Source organism: Carcharhinus amblyrhynchos, chromosome 7, assembly GCF_965287045.1.
Source record: "Carcharhinus amblyrhynchos chromosome 7, sCarAmb.v2.hapA, whole genome shotgun sequence".
NCBI classification, from domain to species: domain Eukaryota; kingdom Metazoa; phylum Chordata; class Chondrichthyes; order Carcharhiniformes; family Carcharhinidae; genus Carcharhinus; species Carcharhinus amblyrhynchos.
This window is the reverse complement of record NC_137330.1, coordinates 74,539,610-74,564,636: the sequence shown is the minus strand read 5'-3', so window position 1 is coordinate 74,564,636 and position 25,027 is coordinate 74,539,610. Positions and strand designations below refer to the sequence as shown.

The following is a 25,027-nucleotide window of genomic DNA, read 5'->3' as shown; positions in this document are numbered from 1 at the left end:
GATGATTAATGAATCCAAATCTTAAGATTTCCTGATTGTCAGAGATAGGATGTACATTGAGAGATATTTAGCAGGAACATGTGGGTGCCCTAACACTGTACATAGGCGGCATTTTACCACCTTGCATGAGTGAGACTGGAAATTCTGAGGTAAATGGATATTTTCGTTGTCTGCTCTCACCTGCTCTGTGGCGGGTAAGGTGATAGAATTCTGGTGACAGACCTTTCTGGGAATTGGCTGCGAAGTTTAAATTTCCAGTAGGCTAATACCCTGCTGCCTGGGGCTCTCCACAAATGTCTCAGACACTGAGCTCAGAGTTAAGACTTGGACTTGATACATAGGACTTACCTGGATATGGGATTGAGGGTAATCTAGGAAATTGGATCAGGAATTGGCTAGCAGATAGGAGACAGAGGGTAGTGGTTGATGGTAAATATTCGTCATGGAGTTCAGTTACGAGTGGTGTGCCTCAGGGATCTGTTTTGGGGCCACTGCTGTTTGTAGTTTTTATTAATGATCTGGATGAGGGTACAGCTGGGTGGATTAGTAAATTTGCTGATGACACCAAAGTCGGAGGTGTGGTAGATTGTGAGGAAGGGTGTCGTAGTTTGCAGGGTGACTTAGACAGGTTGCAGAGCTGGGCCGAGAGGTGGCGGATGGAGTTTAATGCGGAGAAGTGTGAGGTAATTCACTTTGGTAGGAATAACAGATGTGTCGAGTATAGGGCTAACAGGAGGACTCTGAATAGCGTGGATGAACAGAGGGATCTAGGTGTATGTGTACATAGATCCCTGAAAGTAGGGAATCAAGTAGATAAGGTTGTTAAGAAGGCATACGGTGTCTTGGCGTTTATTGGTAGGGGGATTGAATTTAGGAGTCGCAGCGTCATGTTGAAACTGTACACAACTCTGGTGCGGCCGCACTTGGAGTATTGTGTGCAGTTCTGGTCCCCACATTATAGGAAGGATGTGGAGGCTTTGGAGAGGGTGCAGAGGAGGTTTACCAGGATGTTGCCTGGTATGGAGGGGAGGTCCTATGAGGAGAGACTGAGGGATTTGGGGTTGTTTTCGTTGGAAAGAAGGCGGCTAAGAGGGGATCTTATTGAAACATATAAGATGATTAGAGGTTTAGATAGGGTGGATAGTGATAGCCTTTTTCCTCAGATGGAGAAAGCTAGCACGAGGGGGCATGGCTTTAAATTAAGGGGTGGTAGTTATAGGACGGATGTCAGGGGTAAGTTCTTTACCCAGAGGGTGGTGAGGGATTGGAATGCCCTGCCTGCTGCAGTTGTAAATGCGCCTAGTTTGGGAGCGTTTAAGAGATCCGTGGATAGGTTTATGGATGAAAAGGGATTGGTTTAGGTTAGAGGGTCATTGTTTTTTAACTGGTCGGCGCAACATCGTGGGCCGAAGGGCCTGTTCTGCGCTGTAATGTTCTATGTTCTATGTTCTATTTACCCAGAAAATATTAGACAGTGTAAAACCTGTTCTAACAGCTGAGTAATTCCACAACCTACCAACCTAATCACCCAATCAGCTCCCTGATCTGGCCTGACCTGATCTGGTTATCCCTCCCAACCATCTAACTATCCTCGACGATTGTACCCCCTATCATCCGACTACCTTTCTTACTACCTGACTACCCGTTCACCCAGTTACCCACCTCACCCACTGATCCATTCACTCATTCATCCACTCACCTCCACCCTTCATTTATTAAAAGACTTGAATCTTTGCAAATCTATCTTAATCCGGAAGCTAGTGGTGTTTCAAAGGGATGTGTCCTCTCCTTCCTTCAGCGTCCAAATCCTATTATAAATGTTCAAAATGCTGCTATTTATTTAAGTGTAGTTCTTAAGATACTCAATAGAGAGGTCATGGCTGTCAGCGACTGTCTCATTGTTGTCTGTGTCGATGTCCACCATTTTTGTTTCTTGCTTAAAAGTGTCTGTATAATGGAAGCATAGACATCCAGGAAGTCATAACTTGGTGCCCAACCCATTCTACAGAAGGTCCTTGAGTATATGGCAATCATCCAACCTCAGTAAGCTTTGTTTCTTGAAAGGAGGTTAGGCCACTCTTCAACCCCTTATCAAGTTCCATGTTGATCACAGATGCAGACATTGTTGACCAACTGAAAGCCATCTGTCACTTTCCTGCACACAGTCATGACATTTCCAGTCTGCTATCTGAGGAGTTGATATATTCTTTCTCTTTGTTTTGCTTATTTGCCTGATGTGATAGATTTTGTTCACTTGAGCAGACGCTCTAAGCTTCAAGCACCCATTGAAGCAGATGGAGCATGGCGGATGAGCAAGTTACCAGTTGGGATAGGGAGGGGCTGCGGTTTGCAGACCAGAGATGTGTGGTAGGTGACCAGTGGAATGTGATGGTTTCTCCCACTGTTGGAAGCAGTTCATTGCACCCTTTTTCTACACTGATCGAGTTGGGCTTATCATTCGTAACTGTTATTCCCCATCTTGTTTTAACACTCTTCAGCAAAATTGCAGTGTCCACTCTGTCTTAATAGAGATCAAATCTCAAACTTGTAGAATGGGAGTATAATAGGTAAATTAATTTCACTGTAGATAAGTGTGAGGTGGTGCACTTTGGGACAAGTAAGGAGGCCACATTCTAGTTGAGTAATAAGTCTCTGAATGAGATGAGCAAAGGGCTTTAGAGTGTTGATACAAAAATGACGAAAAACAGTAATGTAGGTAAATAAAGTAATTAACAGAATCAAACCATGCATTGGGTTTAATTTCTAAAACGTTTAGAATTGAAAAGGACGGCAGTTGTGTCAAACCTTTGTGAAACCTTGGCTAGCTAACACTTGGGAGTACTATGCACATTTCTGGTCTCCATATTGTACAAAAAGCATAGAGACAGTGAAGAATGTACAAAATAGATTCACAAGGGTGATACCAAAATTGACAGATTAGGGTAGGGCATTTCACTCTAGAAAAGAAAAGGCTAAATGGACATCTGATGTAGATTTTTAAGACACTGAAAGCATTTTATAGAGAACTTATAGGCAAAGTATTTTCACTGTGGAAGGGGCCAAAAGCTAAAGACTATATATAGTTACTAATAAATCCAGAAGAATTAAGAAGAATTCGGTCTTTTCCCAGAGTGTTAAGAATGTAGAATGTGGTGCAACAGATAGCTAAGAGGAATAACATAGAAGCATTTAAGGGGTAGCCGAACATAGGAAACAAGAGTTGGAGTAGGCCATGTACCAAAATCATGGTTGATCTTCGATGGGGTCACAGACTCCTAATAAGAGATTGATCATTTAGGACCTAGATGAGGAGAAATTTCTTCATTTAGAGGGTTGTGAAAGTTTGAGTGAATTCTTTACCCCGATAGTGGATGCTGCATTGTAATATACTTAAGGCTGAGGTAGTTTTTTGACTTTTCAGGCAAGGAACTGGAACTAAGGCTGAAGATCAGTCATGTTTATATTGAATTGCAATGTAGGCTCGATGGTTGAATGGTTTTGCCCTGTTCTGATTTCTTATGTTCCCAACTTCACTCCCTGCACAGTCTTCATAATTGTTAATTCCTTTTGTGCCCAAAATTTATTGACCTGTCTTGAATGACCTGTCTGACAAATTTACTGGAGTTCTATGAGGATGTGTCTAGGGCGGTGGATAGAGGAGAGCCGGTGGATGTGGTCTTTCTTGATTTTCAGAAGGCGTTTGACAAGGTACCTCACAAGAGGTTATTGCAGAAGGTCAGGGGGCATGGAGTTGGGGGTAGGGTGTTAGCGTGGATAGAGGACTGGTTGTCAAATAGGAGGCAGAGAGTGGGGGTCAATGGGTGCTATTCGGATTGGCGGATGGTGACTAGTGGAGTGCCCCGGGGTCGGTGCTGGGGCCTCAGCTATTTACCATTTATATAGATGATCTGGAGGAGGGAACCGAGTGTAGGGTGTCAAAATTTGCTGATGACACCAAAATTGGTGGAAAGGCAAATTGTGCGGAGGGTGGGGAGAGTTTACAGAAGGATCTAGATAGGCTGGGCGAATGGGCCAGGAAATGGCAAATGGAATTTAATGTTGGCAAGTGCGCGGTGGTCCACTTTGGTAGGAATAATGGTAGGAAGGATTATTACTTACGTGGAGAAAAACTGCAGCAGGCGACGGTGCAGAGGGACCTCGGGGTCCTTGTGCATGAGTCGCAAAAACCCAGCTTGCAGGTGCAGCAGGTGGTCAGGAAGGCGAATGGGATGCTGGCCTTCATCGCGAGGGGGATTGAATATAAAAGTAGGGAGGTCTTGCTGCGGCTGTATAGGGCATTGGTGAGGCTGCAGCTGGAGTACTGTGTGCAGTTTTGGGCGCCGTACTTACGCAAGGATATTTTGGCCTTGGAGGGAGTGCAGAGGAGGTTTACTAGGCTGATGCCAGAGTTGAGGGGGTTGAGCTATGAGGAGAGGCTGAATAAATTAGGCTTGTACTCGTTAGAGTTTAGAAGAATGAGGGGAGATCTCATTGAGACGTATAAGATGATGAATGGGATGGATAGGATAGAGGTGGAGAGACTCTTCCCGCTCAGAAAGGATAGTAGGACTAGGGGGCATAGCCTCAAGATAAAGTGGGGGGGCGGTTTAGAACGGAGTTGAGGAGGAACTTCTTCACTCAAAGGGTGGTGAATCTCTGGAATTCTCTGCCCGTTGAAGTGGTGGAGGCTGCCTCGCTAAATATTTTTAAGACGCGGGTTGATGGGTTTTTGATGACAGAGGGGATTAAGGGTTATGGGGAGAGGGCGGGAATGTGGAACTGAGCCACAACAGATCAGCCATGATCTTATTGAATGGCGGGGCAGGCTCGAAGGGCTAGTTGGCCTACTCCTGCTCCTATTTCTTACGTTCTTATGTTCTTATGAATGTGCTCAACAACTAACCATCCAGAGCTTTCTAGGGTGGAGAATTTGAAAAATTCACAACACTTTGACTGAAGAAAATTCAATTCAGTCATGTGGGTGGACATGATAGAGGGTGGTAATGGCTTGAAGGGAAATTATCTTGATTATGAGGAAGAGGTGAATGTCATGTCATGAAACTGTATGTAAACATGCATTATACTTAGTCATTTTGCAGAATTGTTTTCCTGCGGGGGAGGTTTCCTTGGTGGGAGCACCATCAGAAGTATGAGTGCACATGTCCCATGATTTCCCACCCTTAAAAATTACCAACAAAAATTTGAGGTAAGGAGGGGAAAAACACAAGCTTGAATTCTTGGGCTGGTGGGTTTCTGTACAGGTGAGTCATTTCATAAAATGATCCTTTATGTTTTTAAAATAATTGTTAAAATTCATGTCCATCCCCAGAGCAGCATTACAGGAATGTGGAGCATTGTCATTCTTAGAAAACTTTGTTTCAGACACCACTATTGAAAACACCTCAGCATCAAGAGGAACAAGCTTGCTTCAAGTAACAGGTGACCTAGAATTGCAGGATCAAGGGCTTGACGCTGAATGTGGGTAACAAAAATTTATTGGAAGGCATCGTCAAAGATGGACAAGAAAACAACCAACATAGAGGAGAGCAGGAGAGGTCAGAGAAAAGAAAAATATATCACTGAGAATGAGGCATCACTGATGCCTGAGAGCGGAAAGGAGGCTGGGCATCTTCATTCCAAACTTATTGTATAAATCAAAGGTTTTGAAGAAGTACTGAAAATGATGTGATGAGCAGCAGAAGGAGAAATTAAGTTGTTATTTGGTGACAAGAGTCATGTCATTATGGTAACATTTGGACGGTACAGCTGATGCAAAGTATATCCAGACCATAAAGCTTTGGTAAAGGGCAGGGTGTTACCACTAATAAGCCAAGTTTCAATCAAAGAAAAGATGTCTAAGTTTGTTTTGACAAGGACTTTGTGAAATGCAGAGAGTAGAGATGGTTAATGATTCCTTGGGGAACATGGAGGATCAGACAAGTAGAGTGGGGAGGTGCCTTGTGCTTATTTTCCACACATGCAACAGTTCTGATCCCTTTTCCCATGTCCTTTTCTATAATTGTCTATCAAACTTAAATTACTTATGTACCATTCTGAAATGTTTACATATTGCTACTTCACTAATTCAGATAGAACACTTTGCATCTTTAAAGACCTTTGTTAAATCAACTACATTTAATCTTATATCTATCCCCACATTTTACCTTCAAGCACTGGGAATAATGTGTTTTAAGATATTCTGCCCCATTGTTTCTTACTTTTAAACACCTCTATAAAATTAGTCCGTAATCTCCCTTGCCTTAATGAAGGCCAGTATTTTATCAGATCAACTGCTCTGCATGGATCATTTGTCGAGAACAGAGCAGCATGATGGCACAGTGGTTAGCACGGCTGCCTCACAGTGTTAGGGACCCAGGTTCAATTCTAGCCTCAAGTGGCTGTCTAGGTGGAGTTTTCACATTTTCCTCGTGCCTGTGTGGGTTTCCTCTGGGTGCTCTGGTTTCCTCCCACGGTCCAAAGACGTGCAGGTTCGATGGATTGCCATGCTAAATTGCCCTGTAGTGTCAGGGAGATTAGCAGGGTGGATGCGTGGGGTTACAAAGTTAGAGCCTGGATGGGATTGGAGTTGGTGCGGGCTTGATGAGCCGAATGCCTCCTTCTACACTGTAGTGATTCTATGATTTGATTTTTAAAAATCTTAACACCAGATTATTCCCTGGTTCACTGCTTTGGAACTTTTCTTTCTCAGGCAGCCTCTGTGGTCTGTGGTATTAAGTGGTCATAGGGCCAATGAGGAAAACTGCAAACTCAATGCCAAATTTTTTTTCCCTGCAGATTTATGTCCATGGGAACTGGATTATAACTTCCCAAGCTTCCTTAATTTAAGACGTTAAACAGATGTCATGAAATGGAAATTGTACCTTTCAGTTAAGGATGAATTCACACCTCTGATAACAGGGATTGAGTAGGTGGAGCAATCCAACCGTACTATCAGAAATAAGAGTGCACGTGTCCCATGATTTCCCACCCTTAAAAATTGCCAACAAGAACTTTTGTGAGGTAAGGAAGGGAAAAACACAATGTTAACAGTGAGAAACATCAATTCTGGTTGAACAACCTGCCAGTGTTGCCTGTGTGACAGGCAATGTTAACAGTGAGAAACATCAGTCATTTTGAAGGCCAGACCTCATTTGTATTCTACTGTGAGCTGCCCATCTATTTCCAGTGGTGATAGCCGGTATACTCAGATTTAGAACCATAGAACCATAGAAAATTACAGCTCAGAAACAGGCCTTTTGGCCCTTCTTGTTTGTGCCAAACCATTTTTTGCCTAGTCCCACTGACCTGCACTTGGACCATATCCCTCCACACCCCTCTCATCCATGAACCCGCCCAAGTTTTTCTTAAATGTTAAATTTATTTGAAGCAAGTTTGTTCCTCTGAAATCATGGGGAAGGTGCACCTGTACTTATAATAGGTGTTTCCAAGAGGGAAACATCAATTGTAGGACAACAACCAGGGCTCCCCATTCCTGCGATGCTGCTCTGGGGATGGACATGAATTTCTGACCATTATTTTAAAAACATAAAGGATAATTTTATGAAATGATACACCTAGAACAGAAACCCATCTGCCCAAGAATTCAAGCTTGTGTTTTCTCTCCTAACTTCACAATTTCCTGTGTGTAATGTATAATGAGTGGGAAATCAAGGAGAAGGTGCACTCATAATCCTGATAGGTGCTCCCAGCAGGAAAACCTATATTGCAGGAAAACAATTCTGTAAAACGATTATGTATAATCCACATTCACATTATTTTTATTTCATGAAATTTTTCCTGTTCATAAGCTTAATTGTTAATTAAAGAGGAATGATAAGAAATTATTAAATGGTTTAGGGTCAATAAATTGATTCATATCCATCTATTGATTTTACTTTGCTATGATATGAGTCATCTCCTGACATTAGCATGTCTACATTGCGAAAATTAAAAAACGCTTTCAAAAACAAGCTGCTGCATATGAACTAAAAGCTTCATCATTAAGTATACTCTGGAGGGGCATGATTTACCAGGACTGTCAGTTATCTCTTATCTAAAGTACATTTGCACTGTAGACCACACGGACCCATCATGTTTCCTTGCCAAATGTAAAAGGGGGTGGATACTTTAAGGCCAAAATAAATTTATTTACAAGTAGGATGATTACTCAGAGATGCGTACAGAAAACTTATGATACAAATATGTTTTCAACTTCTGAGTCAATCCCCAAGTTGTTAAAATTGTTTACTTTAAATTGCATTTTTTACATTCTCTGGTAATCTTCAAGATTTTTGAATGAAACAGTCTTTTGTAGACTTCTTGTAAAGTAACGAAAGTCAAGGCAATGCAGATAATCTTTGCAGGTAGATTGTAAGTTTATATGGGGTTTCTTTCTTGGAGGAGTATCTTAATATCCTGCTAGTAAGTAATTATTTAGTAATTTTACTGTCAACAACTATGAATTATTATTGATGATTTTAATGAAAAAGTGTTAAATACATTTGTTAAAATTTCTAAGTTAAGAGAGCATCAGCCAGTTGAATTGGTTATTAGAGTATTCAGATAGTGATCAAAGTAATATTGCATGAGCGTTTTAAGTGTTTGCACTGTAAAATCACCAACAATATTTGTTAGGTTTATAGGATAGGATTTTACATCCCCCTGGTGGGCATACGTCTGAGCTGGGAATCCGTTAAATAGCACGCAATCCAACGTTGTCGCACACTCACGGGATATTTTGCTAGGCGGGTGCAGGAGTGGATCAGGTGTATGCCCGGTGATAATTAGAGGAGTGAGTGAGGGGATTCAAACCGCAAACGAAGGGTCATCCAGACTTGAAACATTGGCTCTATTCTCTCCCCACAGATGCTGTCAGACCTGCTGAGATTTTCTGTTGTTGACTGTGCAATTTTAAGTTCGTCACACAGGCAACACTGGCAGGTTGTTCAACCAGAACTGATTATTTTTAGTTCAATTATGAGATCAAAAAGCCCCTGCTGGCTACAATGGCTGAGGAGTTAGGTGTTTGTACGGGTGAGGAGCTGGGTGTTTGTACGGGTGAGGAGCTGGGTGTTTGTACGGGTGAGGAGCTGGGTGTTTGTACGGGTGAGGAGCTGGGTGTTTGTACGGGTGAGGAGCTGGGTGTTTGTACGGGTGAGGAGCTGGGTGTTTGTACGGGTGAGGAGCTGGGTGTTTGTACGGGTGAGGAGCTGGGTGTTTGTACGGGTGAGGTGGTGTTCTGTTGTGTGGAAAGAGTGTTCTGTGTGTCAGCTTCATCAGAGTGTGGAACTCCAACATGTGTTCTGTTGGCTGGCTTGCAGGTTTGGGTCCCTCTGTGCCAAGGTGAGTTCTGTTAACTGATCCGTCGATGGGTAATGTGCCCTCAGCAGGGAGCACTTCCTCTGGGGAAGAAGAGGAGAGTGAACAAATATTTAGGAGCCAAGGTGCTCGTAGCCCCCTCCCCCCTCTCGTGTAGAAATTCGTACAGGGCCACCAGGAAGGCCAAGTAGACTTCCCCTAGAGTAGATGCTGCTACCTAGCTGCTAGGGTGTATAGACAGAGGTCCAATTACATGGATGTGACAGAGGTCCAGTGCCACAGGAGGTTCTGGTTCCCAAAGGAAGCAGTTACTAGCACCTGATAGACAGATGATGAGAACTTCAAATTGTGTGGGAAGACACTCAATGCTTGTGGCTCTGAAAGTCACAGTGGCACTAAATGTTTAATTTCAGTGTCATGCTGTCCCACTGTGCCACGGCTCTGTCCAGTTCCGTCCACAATTGGTTATGAGGAAATAAGTTGTATCACAATACCCTCAATGGATAAATAGTGGCACAGTGGGGTGGCATGGTGGCACAGTGGTTAGCACTGCTGTTCCAGCGCCAGGAACCTGGGTTTGATTTCCAGCTTGGGTCATTGTGCAGGGTCTGCATGTTCCCCTCATATCTGTGTGGGTTTCCTCCTGGTGTTCCAGTTTCCTTCCAAAAGACATGCTGGTTAGGCACATTGGCTATGCTAAATTCTTCCTAAGTGTGGCGACTACCGGATTTTCACAATAACTTCATTGCGCTGCTAATGTAATCCTACTTGTGACACTAATAAATAAACTTGAAAATACCCTTAGTAGATGAATAACTTGATGATGCTTGTAGTCTAGATTCACACATGCAGAATGAGCAAGTGACAGGAAATGGTGCCAGAGGGTTGGGATCACCTGTGGAGCAGTATTCCATTGAGTCAGCAGTTTGAATAGAAGAGTAGAATAATTAGAGAAATAAAAACAAACTGCAAAGGTCCTGAGAAAGTCAAGAATAATTCAAAGATTTTAAGTTAAACCAGTTAATGTTGTTGATTTGAAGAACATTGGATCAGTAAAAGAACAGTGTTTTTAACACTTGTTCATGTGGGTTTTGTTTGCAAGGCCAGCATTTATTGTCCAACTCGAATTGGCCTTGAGAAGGTACTGGTGAGCTCTTTTCTTGAACCGCTGCAGTCCATGTGTTGTAGGAACACACACATTGCTGTTCGGAGGGGAGTTCCAGGACTTTGACCCAGCAGCAGTGAAGGAACAACGACTTGGTTTCAATTAAGTCAGGATATTGTGTGACTTAGAGGGGACCTTGCAGGTGATGCTGCTCTAGTGCGTTTGCTTCCCTTGTCCTTCTCGGTGGTAGAGGTCTTGGGTTTGGAAGGTGCTGTCAAAGGAGTCCTGGTAAGTTGCAGTGAACACTATTGTCACTGTGCCTCAGTGGTTAGTGTGTTTGAAGTTTATTATTTATAATATGCAGTATTTCATAATCTAAATGAATCAATTTTTGTCCAACATGTTCAAATGATTAATACAAGGATGTTCCTTTACCCACAACCTATTTGACCTAACTGTATCTAAGCAAATGTTACTTGTACTCTGTACTTGCTGTTCTCCAGCTGCCACAAGTTAAAACCACAGTTCCTTATAAATGAGTGTTTGTATATAGATAGAATTTTGTTTATTATGCTAAGCCTGCTTTTTAAAAAAATGTCCCTTCAGTTCAGTACTCTCTAAAACAATAATTGCATGTTAAAGCTATTAACTATAAAATACAATTGCAAAGTGCATTGCTTTGATGTAATTTTTTTGAAGTGCATTTTGTGGTGATAATTGTTGGATCCTGCACTAAAAAGGCAGTTGGTTAGTAGGAATTTGTTTTAAACCATTAAGATGCCCTTTTAGTCATTTAAATTGAGTTAAAAGAGGTAAATCGAATTTGTCATTCAATAATTAGAAATTACTGTTTGGTGTTTTAGCAACAGTAAATAATAAAAAGCCATCTGCCAAAACAAATTTTATACAAATGCAATTATAAAATTGTGGCACTTGTATTGAGATAACTGACCATTATTTAAATGTCCTGATCTTCAGAGAATTAATGGGGAGCATGATTTCCAACATTTTTGTTGAACATGGGGATCCCACTTCAACACATGTGCTGAGCCCTGTGCCCCATACTTTATTGTTTCAATTAGGTTACTCGAGTAAAGTTGAAGGAAAATAAGGAAACTGATGGATACCCGGGTCATGACGTTGGTTTCACATCTGTGTTTAGAATGTAGATTTCCTTTGAGAGCTTTTGAACAAATTCACATGGTGATTCTTTAACTTGTTTATGTGTGGTAACTGAGTGAGGCCAAAGCCTCAGACACAATCACAAATATTCAAACTTCTATAGTCCAAGTCATTGAAAAGAGCCTCCCAAGCCAATGTTTAAAGTTTATTTATTAGTGTAACAAGTAGGTTTACATTAACACTGTAGTGAAGTTACTGTGAAAATCCCCTAGTTGCCAAAATCAAGCACCTGTTCAAGTACACAGAGGGAGAATTTAGCATGGCCAGTGCACCTAACCAGCATGTCTTTCAAACTGTGGGAGGAAAGCGAAGCATCTGGAGGAAACCCATGCAGACATGGGGACAATGTGCACACTCCACACAGACAATGACTCAAGCTGGGAATTGAACCTGGGTCCCTAGAGCTGTGAGGCAGCAGTACTAACCAATGTGCCACCATGCCACCCCACGTTCACAGACTGTAAGAAATCTGGGATATCAGGGCGACTGAGGTACTGAACAAAGAGAAGTTTCTTTCAGAAGAAAAATGCAAACAGAAATGATAAAGTACAGAGAGTACAGATAAAGAATAGTCCTGACCAGCAGAATTAAAGCAAATTTTTATGAAAATTTAGCAGTACTTTTTCCAGTTATGGAAAGTAAGTTTCACAGAATAATAATATCAGATTCTGTGAGAAGAATTGTTGTAATTTTTTTCAAATATTAAAGTGTGAAAACTGCAAATTTAGAGACGAAATAACTAGGATTGGAATTGTCCTGAACTTTGCTTGTAATCTGAAAGGTTTATGATAATCTATTGCCTGACATACATTATAAATGCAGATACACATTATTAATGGGTCTGGTTAAGTTGGAGTTTGTTGAGGAGTTGATGGAGTTTAGAAGGCAGGTTAGAACACTTTCTTTTGAAAGGTTAAGCTTGAAAATTATGAAAATATGAGTAAGATGGACTGATGTGGGAGTTGAAGCTCAGATCAGAGTCAGACATGACGCAAAGATTCCACACTGTCATGTTTAGCCTGAATAAGTAACCAGGGAATTGGGGGCTACGAAATATTCTTTCAAGTGTGAACTGAAAACAATGGCTCCAATCTTGTCAATTAAGCAGAGGGAATTCTCACTCATAACTTGATACTTAATCTCAGCAGTCATAGACTCTTGAGTGACAACTAAGTGTCACTGGCATACCTACAGATGCAAGTTGATCCCTTTTAAGCAGTGTGTAGGTGTGACAATGGTTAATCCCACTGTTAATAATTATCTAAAAAAATGCAATGGCCTGGGTATGTTTTCTGTGGTGAAGGAATGGTGATTACATTCATTCCATTTACAATGGACCAGAATTTTCACAGGTTTGGTAATGGAGATTTCCATTAATCTATGGTCTGTTTCAGCACAGTGCTCTCAACAAGGATACGTTAGTAGGACAAGAAATTGTTTGAAGAGTCATGTTATCAGATTGAATAATTCCTCACTGAGACAACAAAGGAGTGGAAAGCAGGAAATATGAATTAGTCTGAAATCATGCATAGCAAGCAAAACAAAGATTGGGCAGTACAGAAACAAGTAATGGAGAGTACAGTATGCCTATGCTCTAGTTAAGAAAGCCCATCAATGCCTCTACTTTCTCAGTAGGCTAAGGAAATTAGGCATGTCTGCTACAACTCGGACCAACTTTTACAGATGTACTGTAGAAAGCATCCTTTCTGGTTGTATCACAGTTTGGTATGGCTCTTGCTCTGCCCAAGACTGCAAGAAACTGCAAAGGGTCATGAACAAAACCCAGGCCATCATGCAAACCAGCCTTGCACCCATTGACTCTGTCTACTCTTCCCGCTGCTTCGGAAAAGCAGCCAGCACAATTAAGAACCCTACGCACCCTGGGCATACTCTCTTCTATCAGGAAAATTATACAAAAGTCTGAGGTCATGGACCAACTGACTCAAGAACAGCTTCTTCCTGGCTGCCATCAGACTTTTGAATGGATCTATCTTACATTAAGTTGAGCTTTCTCTATACCCTAACTATGGCTGTAACACTACATGCTGCATCCTTCTCTATGTGTGGTTTGTCTGTATAGCACACAAGAAACAATACTTTTCACTGTATACTAATACATGTAACAATAATAAATCAAATCAAAACAAATCAATAAATAAGGCGGATAGTAAAACAAAAAATAATTCTTAAACATTAACTTTATTTCTCATTTCCCAGCTACCTCTTGGCAGCATCATTCAAAAGCATAATGTCCATTTTCACATATACACCAACAACATCCAGAACTCATCACCTCCTTCACTGCTTATCCGACATCCAGTACTGATGGAGCAGAACTTTCCTCCAATTAAATACCAGGAAGTCTGAAGCTAATGATTGTGGCCCCACTCTAAACTCCATTTTCATCCCTCTGTTTGACAACTATTTGAGACTATGCCTAACAGTTCACAGCCTTGGCATTATATTTCACCCTGAGATAAGCTTCCTTCCATAACATTCATGCTATCACTAAGACTGCATTTTCTACCTCAGTAAAATGGCCCCACTTACTGTGCCTCAGATCTTCTGCTGCTGAAACCTTTGCTCTTTTCTTTGTTCCTTCTAAATTCAAATATTCCCATGCACTCCTGGCTGGTCTACTCTTGAGGTCAACCAAAACTCTGTGGTCTACGTCTAAACTTGCACCAAATACAATTTACTTGTCACATCTGTGCTTGTTGATGTTTGTATATTAGCCAAGCAACATTTTCATTTTTAAATTCTCCTCCTTGTTTTCAGATTCCCTCTTGGCTTGGTATTTCCCCATTACTGGCAAATTCCTCCTGCCCCACTTTCTCCAAGGTATCTGTGTTCATCTAATTGTGGTCCCTCGAACATCCCTCCTGGTTTTAAATGCTCCACCACTGGTGGCTATGCCTTAAGTTGTCCAGGGCCTAATCTCTGGATTTCCCTTTTTACACCTTTCTGCCTCCATACCTTGCTTTTCTTTTTTAGGGCACTCCTTAAAGCCTTCCTCTGTCTGAACATTTGGCCATCTGACATAATGTATCCTTGTGTCATGGTGTCATATTTTGTTTTATAACATTGATTCGATGTGCCTTCTGACAAGGCAAATCACTAAAGGCCCTTTATAATAAGCTGCTGTCAGTCTGAGAGAGTGAGACTCTAGTACTGGTTTAAAAAAAAGGATTTTTCTGAGCCACAGTTTTATCAGCAATAATTGTCAGTAATTCTACTGTTTAAAAACTTACTTACTCTTGACTGCGTAGCCCTAATGTATTTTCCAGCCATTTTTATTAAGAAACTAGTGGGCATATACAACAAGTTCACATCATTGCAGTCGTTCCAATGTTACAACTAAGATGAGGACTGTAACAACACTCCCTGTGGAGTGCCCTGACATCCTGAGCTGCAACTTCTGGATTTCCAGATTCCAATATGGATATGCCTATTCCAGAATTTGCAGTCAGATATCCTCCATTAGAACACTGATAACATCACCACTAAACTGCAACTTAGTGCATTTTATAATATTGAATAATCACATGAAAATATATTTGTCACTGAATTTTAATATGCAACAACATAATTTGATTTGTATTATGTACAAGGCTGTGTGAGAATCTATTTACATTTCAATCTAAAATTTTTTTGCTTGCTTCCACTTTCTCATCTATATAAACTGCAGCAGGCGACGGTGCAGAGGGACCTCGGGGTCCTTGTGCATGAGTCGCAAAAACCCAGCTTGCAGGTACAGCAGGTGGTCAGGAAGGCGAATGGGATGCTGGCCTTCATAGCGAGGGGGATTGAATATAAAAGTAGGGAGGTCTTGCTGCGGCTGTATAGGGCATTGGTGAGGCCGCAGCTGGAGTACTGTGTGCAGTTTTGGGCGCCGTACTTACGCAAGGATATTTTGGCCTTGGAGGGAGTGCAGAGGAGGTTTACTAGGCTGATGCCAGAGTTGAGGGGGTTGAGCTATGAGGAGAGGCTGAATAAACTAGGCTTGTACTCGTTAGAGTTCAGAAGAATGAGGGGAGATCTCATTGAGACGTATAAGATGATGAATGGGATGGATAGGATAGAGGTGGAAAGACTCTTCCCGCTCAGAAAGGATAGTAGGACTAGGGGGCACAGCCTCAAGATAAAGGGGGTGCGGTTTAGAACGGAGTTGAGGAGGAACTTCTTCACTCAAAGGGTGGTGAATCTCTGGAATTCTCTGCCCGTTGAAGTGGTGGAGGCTACCTCGCTAAATATTTTTAAGACGCGGGTTGATGGGTTTTTGATAAGAGAGGGGATTAAGGGTTATGGGGAGAGGGCGGGAATGTGGAACTGAGCCACGACAGATCAACCATGATCTTATTGAATGGCGGGGCAGGCTCGAAGGGCTAGATGGCCTACTCCTGCTCCTATTTCTTATGTTCTTATGTTCTTATGTTGTCCCATAGCAACATCATCCTCAGTCTGTGGTCAATGACCACATGAATGCTGATGATAATCAAACTTGCCCTCTCTATCATTTCACTTAAACCCTTGTAGGACAAAAGTAGCAGGTGCATGGGATCATCAATACCTTCAAGTTCTCCTCCAAAACACACGCCATATTGAATATACATTATCATTCCTTCATTGTCACTAAGCCAGCGAGAGAATCCTGGAACTCCCAACTTATTACCATGAAGCTATTGCAGCAATTCAAAAAGGCAACTCGCCAAAATTTTCTCAAGCGTACCTAGGGATGGGCAGTAAATGTTGGCCTTGCCAGGCCTCTCCTGAATGTAAATAATAAAAGGAAAATGGCAGTAGCTTTCACTTGGTGCCTTTCTTCTCCATACAGTTCAAGTCAGAGTAAAAAAAAATTTTGTATTTCTATCAAAAGTGTTTGGTTTCAAAATGCTGTAAAATGCCAACATTTCATGCAGGCTGTATCCTACCAATTCTTCTTGAAATAAATTTTGCTACTTTGGAGCTCAGTTTATGAATCAAACATTTCTATATGCACTGCTCTAAAATTGAAATGTCTGTTTACTGTTCTTTTCCTGTAATACAACTGATGGAATATTCAGCTTCAGTTTAAATCCAGTTCACTCCATGTCCTAATTCTTTTAAAATGTCAAACAGATGACAGGAGGCATGGTTAGTAAGTTTGCAGATGACACCAAGATTGGTGGCACAGTGGAGAGTGAAGAAAGTTATCTCCGATTGCAACGGGGTCTTAATCAATTGGGCCGGTGGACTGACAAGTGGCATTTGGAGTTTAATTTAGATAAATGCGAGGTGATGCATTTTGGTAGATTGAACCAGGGTAGGACTTACTCAGTTAATGGTAGGGCAGTGGGGAGAGTTACAGAACAAAGAGGTCTAGGGATACATGTTCATAACTGCTTGAAAGTGGAGTCACAGGTGGACAGAGTGGTGAAGAAGGCATTCAGCGTGCTTGGCTTCATTGGTCAGAACATTGAATACAGGAGTTGGGAGTTCCTGTTGAAGTTGTACAAGACATTGGTAATTCCACACTTGGAATACCGTGTACAGTTCTGGTCACCCTATTATAGAATGGATATTATTAAACTGGAAAGAGTGTAGAAGGGATTTACTAGGATGCCACCAGGACTTGATGGTTTGAGTTATAAGGAGAGGCTGGATAGACTGGGACTTTTTTCTGTGGAGCATAGAAGGCTGAGGGGTGATCTTATAGAGGTCTATAAAATAATGAAGGGCACAGATCAGCCAGATAGTCAATATCTTTTCCCAAAGGTAGGAGAGTCTAAGGTGAGAGGACAGAGATACAAAAGTGTCCAGAGGAGCAATTTTGTCACACAGAGGGTGATGTGTGTCTGGAACAAGCTGCCAGAGGTAGTAGTAGAGGCAGTTACAATTTTGTCTTTCAAAAAACATTTAGACAGTTACATGGGCAAGATGGGTATAGAGGGATATGGGCCAAATGGGGGCAATTGGGATTAGTTTAGGGGTTTAAAAAAAGGGCAGCATGGACAAATTGGGTCGAAGGGCCTATTTCCACGCTGTAACTCTCGATAATTGAGTTTCAATTTTTAGATGGAAACAGACCAAATTTGTTTGGTTTGCTGATAAAAGTCCTGAAATCCAGTGAGATTTAAAAAATTGATTCTGGAACTTTGGTCTGGGACTTTATTTAGGATTGTTATCCAGTTGCAAGTTGCATCTTTTTGTTTGCTATCTTTCAGTGCTTTATTTCTAATCAAAAAAGCCAATTCATATTAAATACAATCATGGTCCCCACATGAGGGACAAACAAGATCCAAACTGACAAAAGAAGGCTTTGTCATTTTGGGTTTAATCAGACAAGATCCAAGCTGACAGGATGAGGCATTGCACTCTCTTCGGGGCTTGATCTCACATTTCATATTAGCCAAAAGGCTGAGATGGCTTTGAAAGGTTGCATCAGGTAAAGCCTTGGTTTAACCTCATTGGCTACCCTGATCCTTTACTCTACCCTAGCCAAGGCAAACCATGATCATAGGCACCAGCACACTCACAATGCATTGAGCTAGCCTCCTCCCCTGCCTGACCATGATTTCACCCCTGCCAGTTGCTTCTTGAGTCATAATTTCTTCAGGGGCTGTATCACATTCTAATCCTTATGGAAAGTTAACTGTTTTATCCATTTCAGTTCACAACACTGAGTCATAACTTTATGATTATATCTAACTGTGATGATCCATTGTCAACTGATGACCTGAAGAGATACAAATAATCCAGGCGCCTTCAATTGGAACAGCTGGTCTTTCTGCAGAAAGTACAAAAAGATAATTTTTATTGTCAAAGACATGAAGAAACAATTTGTCAGCAGTGACTTTTACTGAAAGTGACCTTATTGGAAATTAAAACTTGCATAATATCATTATGCATTATATAACTTTAATGTTTTGTTGGACACACATTAGTGAGCAGATATGCCTGATGGTTTATTTAATCATGCATGTTTGTCATTATTTGTATTACAGTACTTTAATAATTTATTTGCTTTCAGTTGTAAAATAATTGTATGTAGTCTGTTCAGCTTGATCACAATGATATATAATTCCAGGCCCTCCATGTGCTTCCACTTTCTGCTAGATTATCCTTCACTTGCTAATGTATCATTGTGTGCATAAAAAGCTTCTGTATTTTATGCTTGAAGTGACTTTCCCCTTCAGCCTCTAATATGAATGTGCTCTCAGCATATTGCCATACGATGAATAGTACATCATACTGCCTTGAAGTACAGTCCATTACCAAATATTAGATAGTAATTTTAAGACCATCATTGAATTTCCATGTTCAATGGCTCAGAAAACCCATTGTAACTTCAGATTGTGCTTTAGAATATCGCGTGAATCAGTGGATTGAATTGTAGACAAGAAAGTAAATAGGCAGGTAGTTCACTGACCAAAACAAGGATGGTAAATGTAGATTTATCTTTTGGCTGAGTTCCAGCGATGAATTATCTTATTTTTAACAAGGGAGATTGCTGGTCTTGTTTTGAAATCAATGTTTGGACTTCAAGTTAGAAAATCAGAGCTTATTCCACAATTGGTTGTTCCTGAGAGTGGTAGGGAGTCCTGACTCAGAAATCATAGACAATTCATTGCCTACTTGTTCACTTATTAGTCTCAAGAACAAAATCAAGTCCTTGTAATATATTGGCTAGCACTCCCTGTGAGAATTGAGAAAACTCAAATTATTGAACCACTTTAGATGTTTTACTTTAGTCAGGACAAGACTATGAAGAGAATGCAGAAAAGATCTGCTAAGGTTATAATGGGGTGAAAGGCATTGGGTCTGAGGGATCCAGGAACTCCTTTCATTCAAATAAATTTGATTCAGAGAAGATCTGATCAAAATATTCAGAATCATAAAAGGAGTTTCAATTAAACAGTTGGAAGCTCCATCAAGACAGCTTCTCGTCACTGTCCCACCGCTGATAATTTTTCAGTGGTGGAAAGGAAGTCGACTGTGAGGTGAACTGATGACCCATACCACAAGTTTGCATAATTAAGGCCCCAATTGTGGGCCGTTTCTAAACTCTGCTGCCTGGATCTCAACTTCCATCTGTGTTTACCGATTTACAGACTTGCATCAGCTCTGGGTTAAGCAATGTCTTGATTTTAAAATTCGTATGATTTTCCTCCATGGGCCTGCCCCCTCCCTATTTCTGTAACCTCCTTCAACCCACGACCCACCCCCACCCGAGATATTTGCAAACCTCAAATTCTAGAATGAGCTACATTTCCAATTGTAACTGTTTCACTGTTGGTAGCTATGCTTCATTTGCCTCAGCCCCAGGCTTTGGAATTCTCTCCCTACACATCTCCACCTTACTTTCCTCCTTTAAGACATTCCTTAAAACCCACCTCTTTGACCAAGCTTTTGATTGTCTGACATAGTAGGTGGGATTTAATGGTTTCGCTCATCCCAAGTCCGTAAGATCCCAACCAAGGAAAACGGACCTTCCCATACTCTATCCCTCATCTGCTCTGATTCCTGTGGTGACAAGCCGGTAAAATTATGGCCAATATTTCCATGTGCCTTGATGTCATCTTTCATTTTCAAATGCTCACGGGGTATCAATTACATTAAAGGCACAATATAAATATTTTGTTTCTGAAGAACAGTTCAACCAATCACATATAAAAAGATACAATCAATAGAAACAAATTAAATGACTAATTTATTCTTGCTGATGCTGTTTGAGGAATTCTGGCTAAAATTGGATACCCTTTTCAAAAATTTGTTTTTGGGATCTGGGCATCACTGGCTAGATCAGCATTTATTACCCATCCCTTAATCCCCGTAAGATGGTAATGAACTGCCTTTTTGAACAACTGTAGGCCCTGAGATGGAGGTACACCCACAATGCTGTGAGGGATTGAGTTCCAAGACTTTGATGCAGCAACAGTAAAGGAATGGCACTATATTCCCAAGTCAAGATGCTCAGTGACTTGGAGGGAATCCTCCAGGTAATGGTGTTCTCATATATTTGCTGCATTTGTCCTTCTAGATGATAATGATTGTGAAAGGTGCTGCTTAAGGCGAGTTCCAGCAGTGCATCCTAGAGTCATTGAGGTTTACAGCATAGAAACAGGCCCTTCGGCCCAACTTGTCTATGCCACTCTTTTTTTAAACCCCTAAGCTAATCCCAATTGCCTGCATTTGGCCCATATTCCTCTATACCCATCATACCCATGTAACTTCCTAAATGCTTTTCAAAAGATAAAATTGTACCTATCTCTACTACCACCTCTGGCAGCTTGTTTCACACTCACCATCCTCTGTGCCCCTCTAGACACTTTTGTATCTCTCCCTTCTAATCTTAAACCTATGCTCTCTAGTTTTAGACTCCCCTACCTTTAGGAAGATATTGACCATCTACTTTGTCTATGCCCCTCATTATTTTATGAACCTCTATAAGGCCACCCCTCAGCCTCCTATGCTCCAGAGAAAAAAGTCCCATTCTCTTCAGCCTCTCCTTATAACTTAATCCATCAAGGTAGCATCCTAGTAAATCTTTTCTGCCCTCTTTCCAGTTTAATTTTCTTGTAAATGGTACACATCAGTGGTGAAGGGGGTGAATTTTTGTCGAAGGGGTAGCAATCAAGCAGGCTGCTTTATCCTGGATGATGTCAAGCTTCTTGAGTGTTGTTGCAATTCACCTAGCTAGGCAAGTGGAGAGGATTCCATCACAATCCTGATTTGTGCCTTGTAGATTGTGGCCTGGCTTTGGGGGGTCAGGAGGTGAGTTACTCACCACTAGTTTCCTAATCTTTGACCAGCTCTGGTAGACACAGTAGTGATATGCCATATTTGATCAAATCTGGTGCACTGATGCTGCCTTGATGTCGAGGGCAGTCACTCTCATCTCATCTCTGGCATTCAACACTTTTGTCTGTGATGGCATCAAGGCTGTAATGATGGAACCCAAACTGAGCATTCATAAATCTCTTCTTCAGATAGTACAATGGAACTTTTTGCATCCACATGTACAGTCACCTTGATTTAACATTTCATTCAAAATATAGCAAACCCAGCGATAAAATCCATCGCTGAGAGAACATTAAAGTGTTACTTTAGACCCTACAGCAACAAGGCCAGACAGCAACAAAGATTCATCATCACATTCAGTGTGCCAGTGCAGCCTTTAAGCACCTGAGGAAGTGAATGTTTGAAGACCAGGACCTCAAATCTGGCACCAAGCTCAATGGTCTACACAGCAGTAGTGATACTCATCATCTTGACTAGGTACCTCACAAGAGGTTATTGCAGAAGGTCAGGGGACATGGAGTTGGGGGTAGGGTGTTAGCGTGGATAGAGGATTGGTTGTCAAATAGGAGGCAGAGAGTGGGGGTCAATGGGTGCTATTCAGATTGGCGGTTGGTGACTAGTGGGGTGCCCCAGGGGTCGGTGCTGCGGCCTCAGCTATTTACCATTTATATAGATGATCTGGAGGAGGGAACCGAGTGCAGGGTGTCGAAATTTGCTGATGACACCAAGATTGGGGGAAAGGCAAATTGTGCGGAGGGTGTGGAGAGTCTGCAGAAGGATCTAGATAGGCTGGGCGAATGGGCCAGGAAATGGCAAATGGAATTTAATGTTGGCAAGTGTGAGGTGGTCCACTTTGGTAGGAAGAATGGTAGGAAGGACTATTACTTACGTGGCGAAAAACTGCAGCAGGCGACGGTGCAGAGGGACCTCGGGGTCCTTGTGCATGAGTCGCAAAAACCCAGCTTGCAGGTGCAGCAGGTGGTCAGGAAGGCGAATGGGATGCTGGCCTTCATAGCGAGGGGGATTGAATATAAAAGTAGGGAGGTCTTGCTGCAGCTGTATAGGGCATTGGTGAGGCCACAGCTGGAGTACTGTGTGCAGTTTTGGGCGCCGCACCTGTGCCCTGGAGGGAGTGCAGAGGAGGTTTACTAGGCTGATACCGGAGTTGAGGGGATTGAGCTATGAGGAGAGGCTGAATAAACTAGGCTTGTACTCGTTAGAGTTTAGAAGAATGAGGGGAGATCTCATTGAGACGTATAAGATGATGAATGGGATGGATAGGATAGAGGTGGAGAGACTCTTCCCGCTCAAAAAAGACAGTAGGACTAGGGGGCACAGCCTCAAGATAAAGGGGAGGCGGTTTAGAACGGAGTTGAGGAGGAACTTCTTCACTCAAAGGGTGGTGAATCTCTGGAATTCTCTGCCCGTTGAAGTGGTGGAGGCTGCCTCGCTGAATATTTTTAAGAAGCGGGTTGATGGGTTCTTGATAAGAGAGGGGATTAAGGGTTATGGGGAGAGGGCGGGAAAGTGGAACTGAGCCACAACAGATCAGCCATGATCTTATTGAATGGCAGGGCAGGCTCGAAGGGCTAGATGGCCTACTCCTGCTCCTATTTCTTATGTTCTTATTCTTATCATCTTACGTGGCTCAGAGAAATGAACTATGTACTGCAAGCTCTTCAAAACCCTGGAGAAGTACCACCAGCACTGCTTCTACAAGATCACACGCACCACTGTCAGTGTTCTCACTCAGGCCAATATCCCCACCAATCACACTTGATCAGCTTTGCCTGGCAAAGGACTCAAAATAAATGCTCAGCTAGGAACTTTGACATAGCAAGCGAGTCCCAGGAGGTCAGGGGAAGACTTCATGGACACCCTTGTAAGAAAGTGCAGAAATGTCACCAACAACTGCAAATCCTTGGCCCAAGACCAGCTGAAATAAAGGGAAAGTACACAGGTAAGAGCTGAACACCTCAGATTTCATCAGAGAGCAAGGTGAAGCATTGTCAGCAAAAGGAACATTGGCAACTGGGAACCCCCACCCATACACCCACTCTTCCAACCTCAGCTGTGACAGATACTATAGATCATGCATTGGACTCCTCAGTCAGCTGAAAGCTCATGTTTAGTGTGAAAGGAAGTCATCCTTAACTCTCAAGGGACTGTCCAAGATAAAGTTGGGGAATTTAGAGAGGATGAGAAAGTAAAAATATGGGCTTATTTGAACGTCACAAAATTCTTGTTGGTAAACATTTTTATCATACTTAAGCTTGGTCTCCAGTTGCTTGTCAGAAGTTTCCTCTTGTAAATAATATTAAGTTCAAAAAACTAAATGTTATTTTCCATTGTATGAAGTGCAAAATTCTATTTCCCAGCAATAAACAGTGGTTAGAATCATTGCCTCCATCTGCAGTGTAGGGATTTTATTTGGCCCATTGAGCCTGCACTGACAACAATTCTACCCAGGCTCTATCCCTGTAACCCCATGTATTTATCTTGCTAGTTCCCCCGACACTAAAGGGCAATTTAGCATGGCCAATCAACCTTATCTGCGCATCTTTGGAAAAAGATGTAAAATACTTGGCTTTATAAGAAGTTACGGTTACAAGTACACTTAGTTCCTAGAATCTTAATCTCACCTATAGCAACGAAAAGACCAGTTTATGTTTGAACTCATTAAGCATGTACAGCTTTGAGCAGATATCAGGCACAGTTGGGTCAGCTATACCATTTCTATTGCTCTGACTGAAATCAACTAACTCAGATCAGACTACAGATCAAATCTAGCATCTGTATGGCTCATCCACTTACAGTCTTACCCATTAAGGAAGCCAATATTTGTAATAACTATAACAGATGCATATCATTGTGTAATTGTTAATAGTCTACTTTGCCAAACACTAAAAACTAATGCTCCAGAAAAACAGGAAGCGCATGCTACAGTTATAAACTCAGTGTGAAAGCAATTGATTTCTTGCAGTGCAAGCAAGGGTGCATTTTATTGCCATTTTCGAACTCCCTTCTCCTATATGGCCTTACTGCTGCAATGATGCTCTTGCAATGGTGATGGGTTCAAATTCCAGGATTCTGATTCAGCGATAAAGTAATAGCAATGTGTGGCCAAGTAAAGACCAAAAATGATTGAGGGGAATATTTAGAAATGGTGGTGTTAACACAATGCTGCCCATGTTCTTATTAGTAGATGACTTGGTGAGGGAAGGGCTGTTTGAGCAAATTTTGGGAAGATGCCATTGTACATTTTACAGCATCAAAATGAAACTTATGTCTTTAATTTTGATTTTTTACTTTTGCTGTTGCTAGGTTTGAAATGCTGAATGCAGCAAGGAACAGGGCACGAGTCAAAACTTGCTACATCATGATTGGTTTGACTATTGTGGCCTGTTTTGCTATGATTGCATCTGGAAAACAGGTATGAAAAAAATACGCAGTTCATAGCAAACTGAGATAATAATATGTATCTGGATATTTGTAAGCTTTGCTATCATTGAAGCTCAGAATTGTTACAGCACAGAAGAGGTTCTTCTACACATCAAGTCTGTGTCAGCTGTCTATAGGAGAAATTTACCTTATGCCATTTCCCCACCTAACTATACCTTAGCACATTCTTCCTTTTCAGAT

At 41.7% G+C, this 25,027-nt stretch overlaps 1 protein-coding gene across 1 annotated transcript in view; it reads left to right on the top strand.

Annotated features, from left to right (window-relative positions):
• Window positions 1-25,027, top strand: part of LOC145345060 (protein FAM162B-like) — a 42,027-nt gene that overhangs the window by 5,647 nt on the left and 11,353 nt on the right. Inside the window, exon 3 of the mRNA XM_080192612.1 lies at window positions 24,710-24,818. Within this exon, the coding sequence (XP_080048738.1) occupies window positions 24,710-24,818 (109 nt within the window). The remainder of the gene's footprint in view (window positions 1-24,709; window positions 24,819-25,027) is intronic.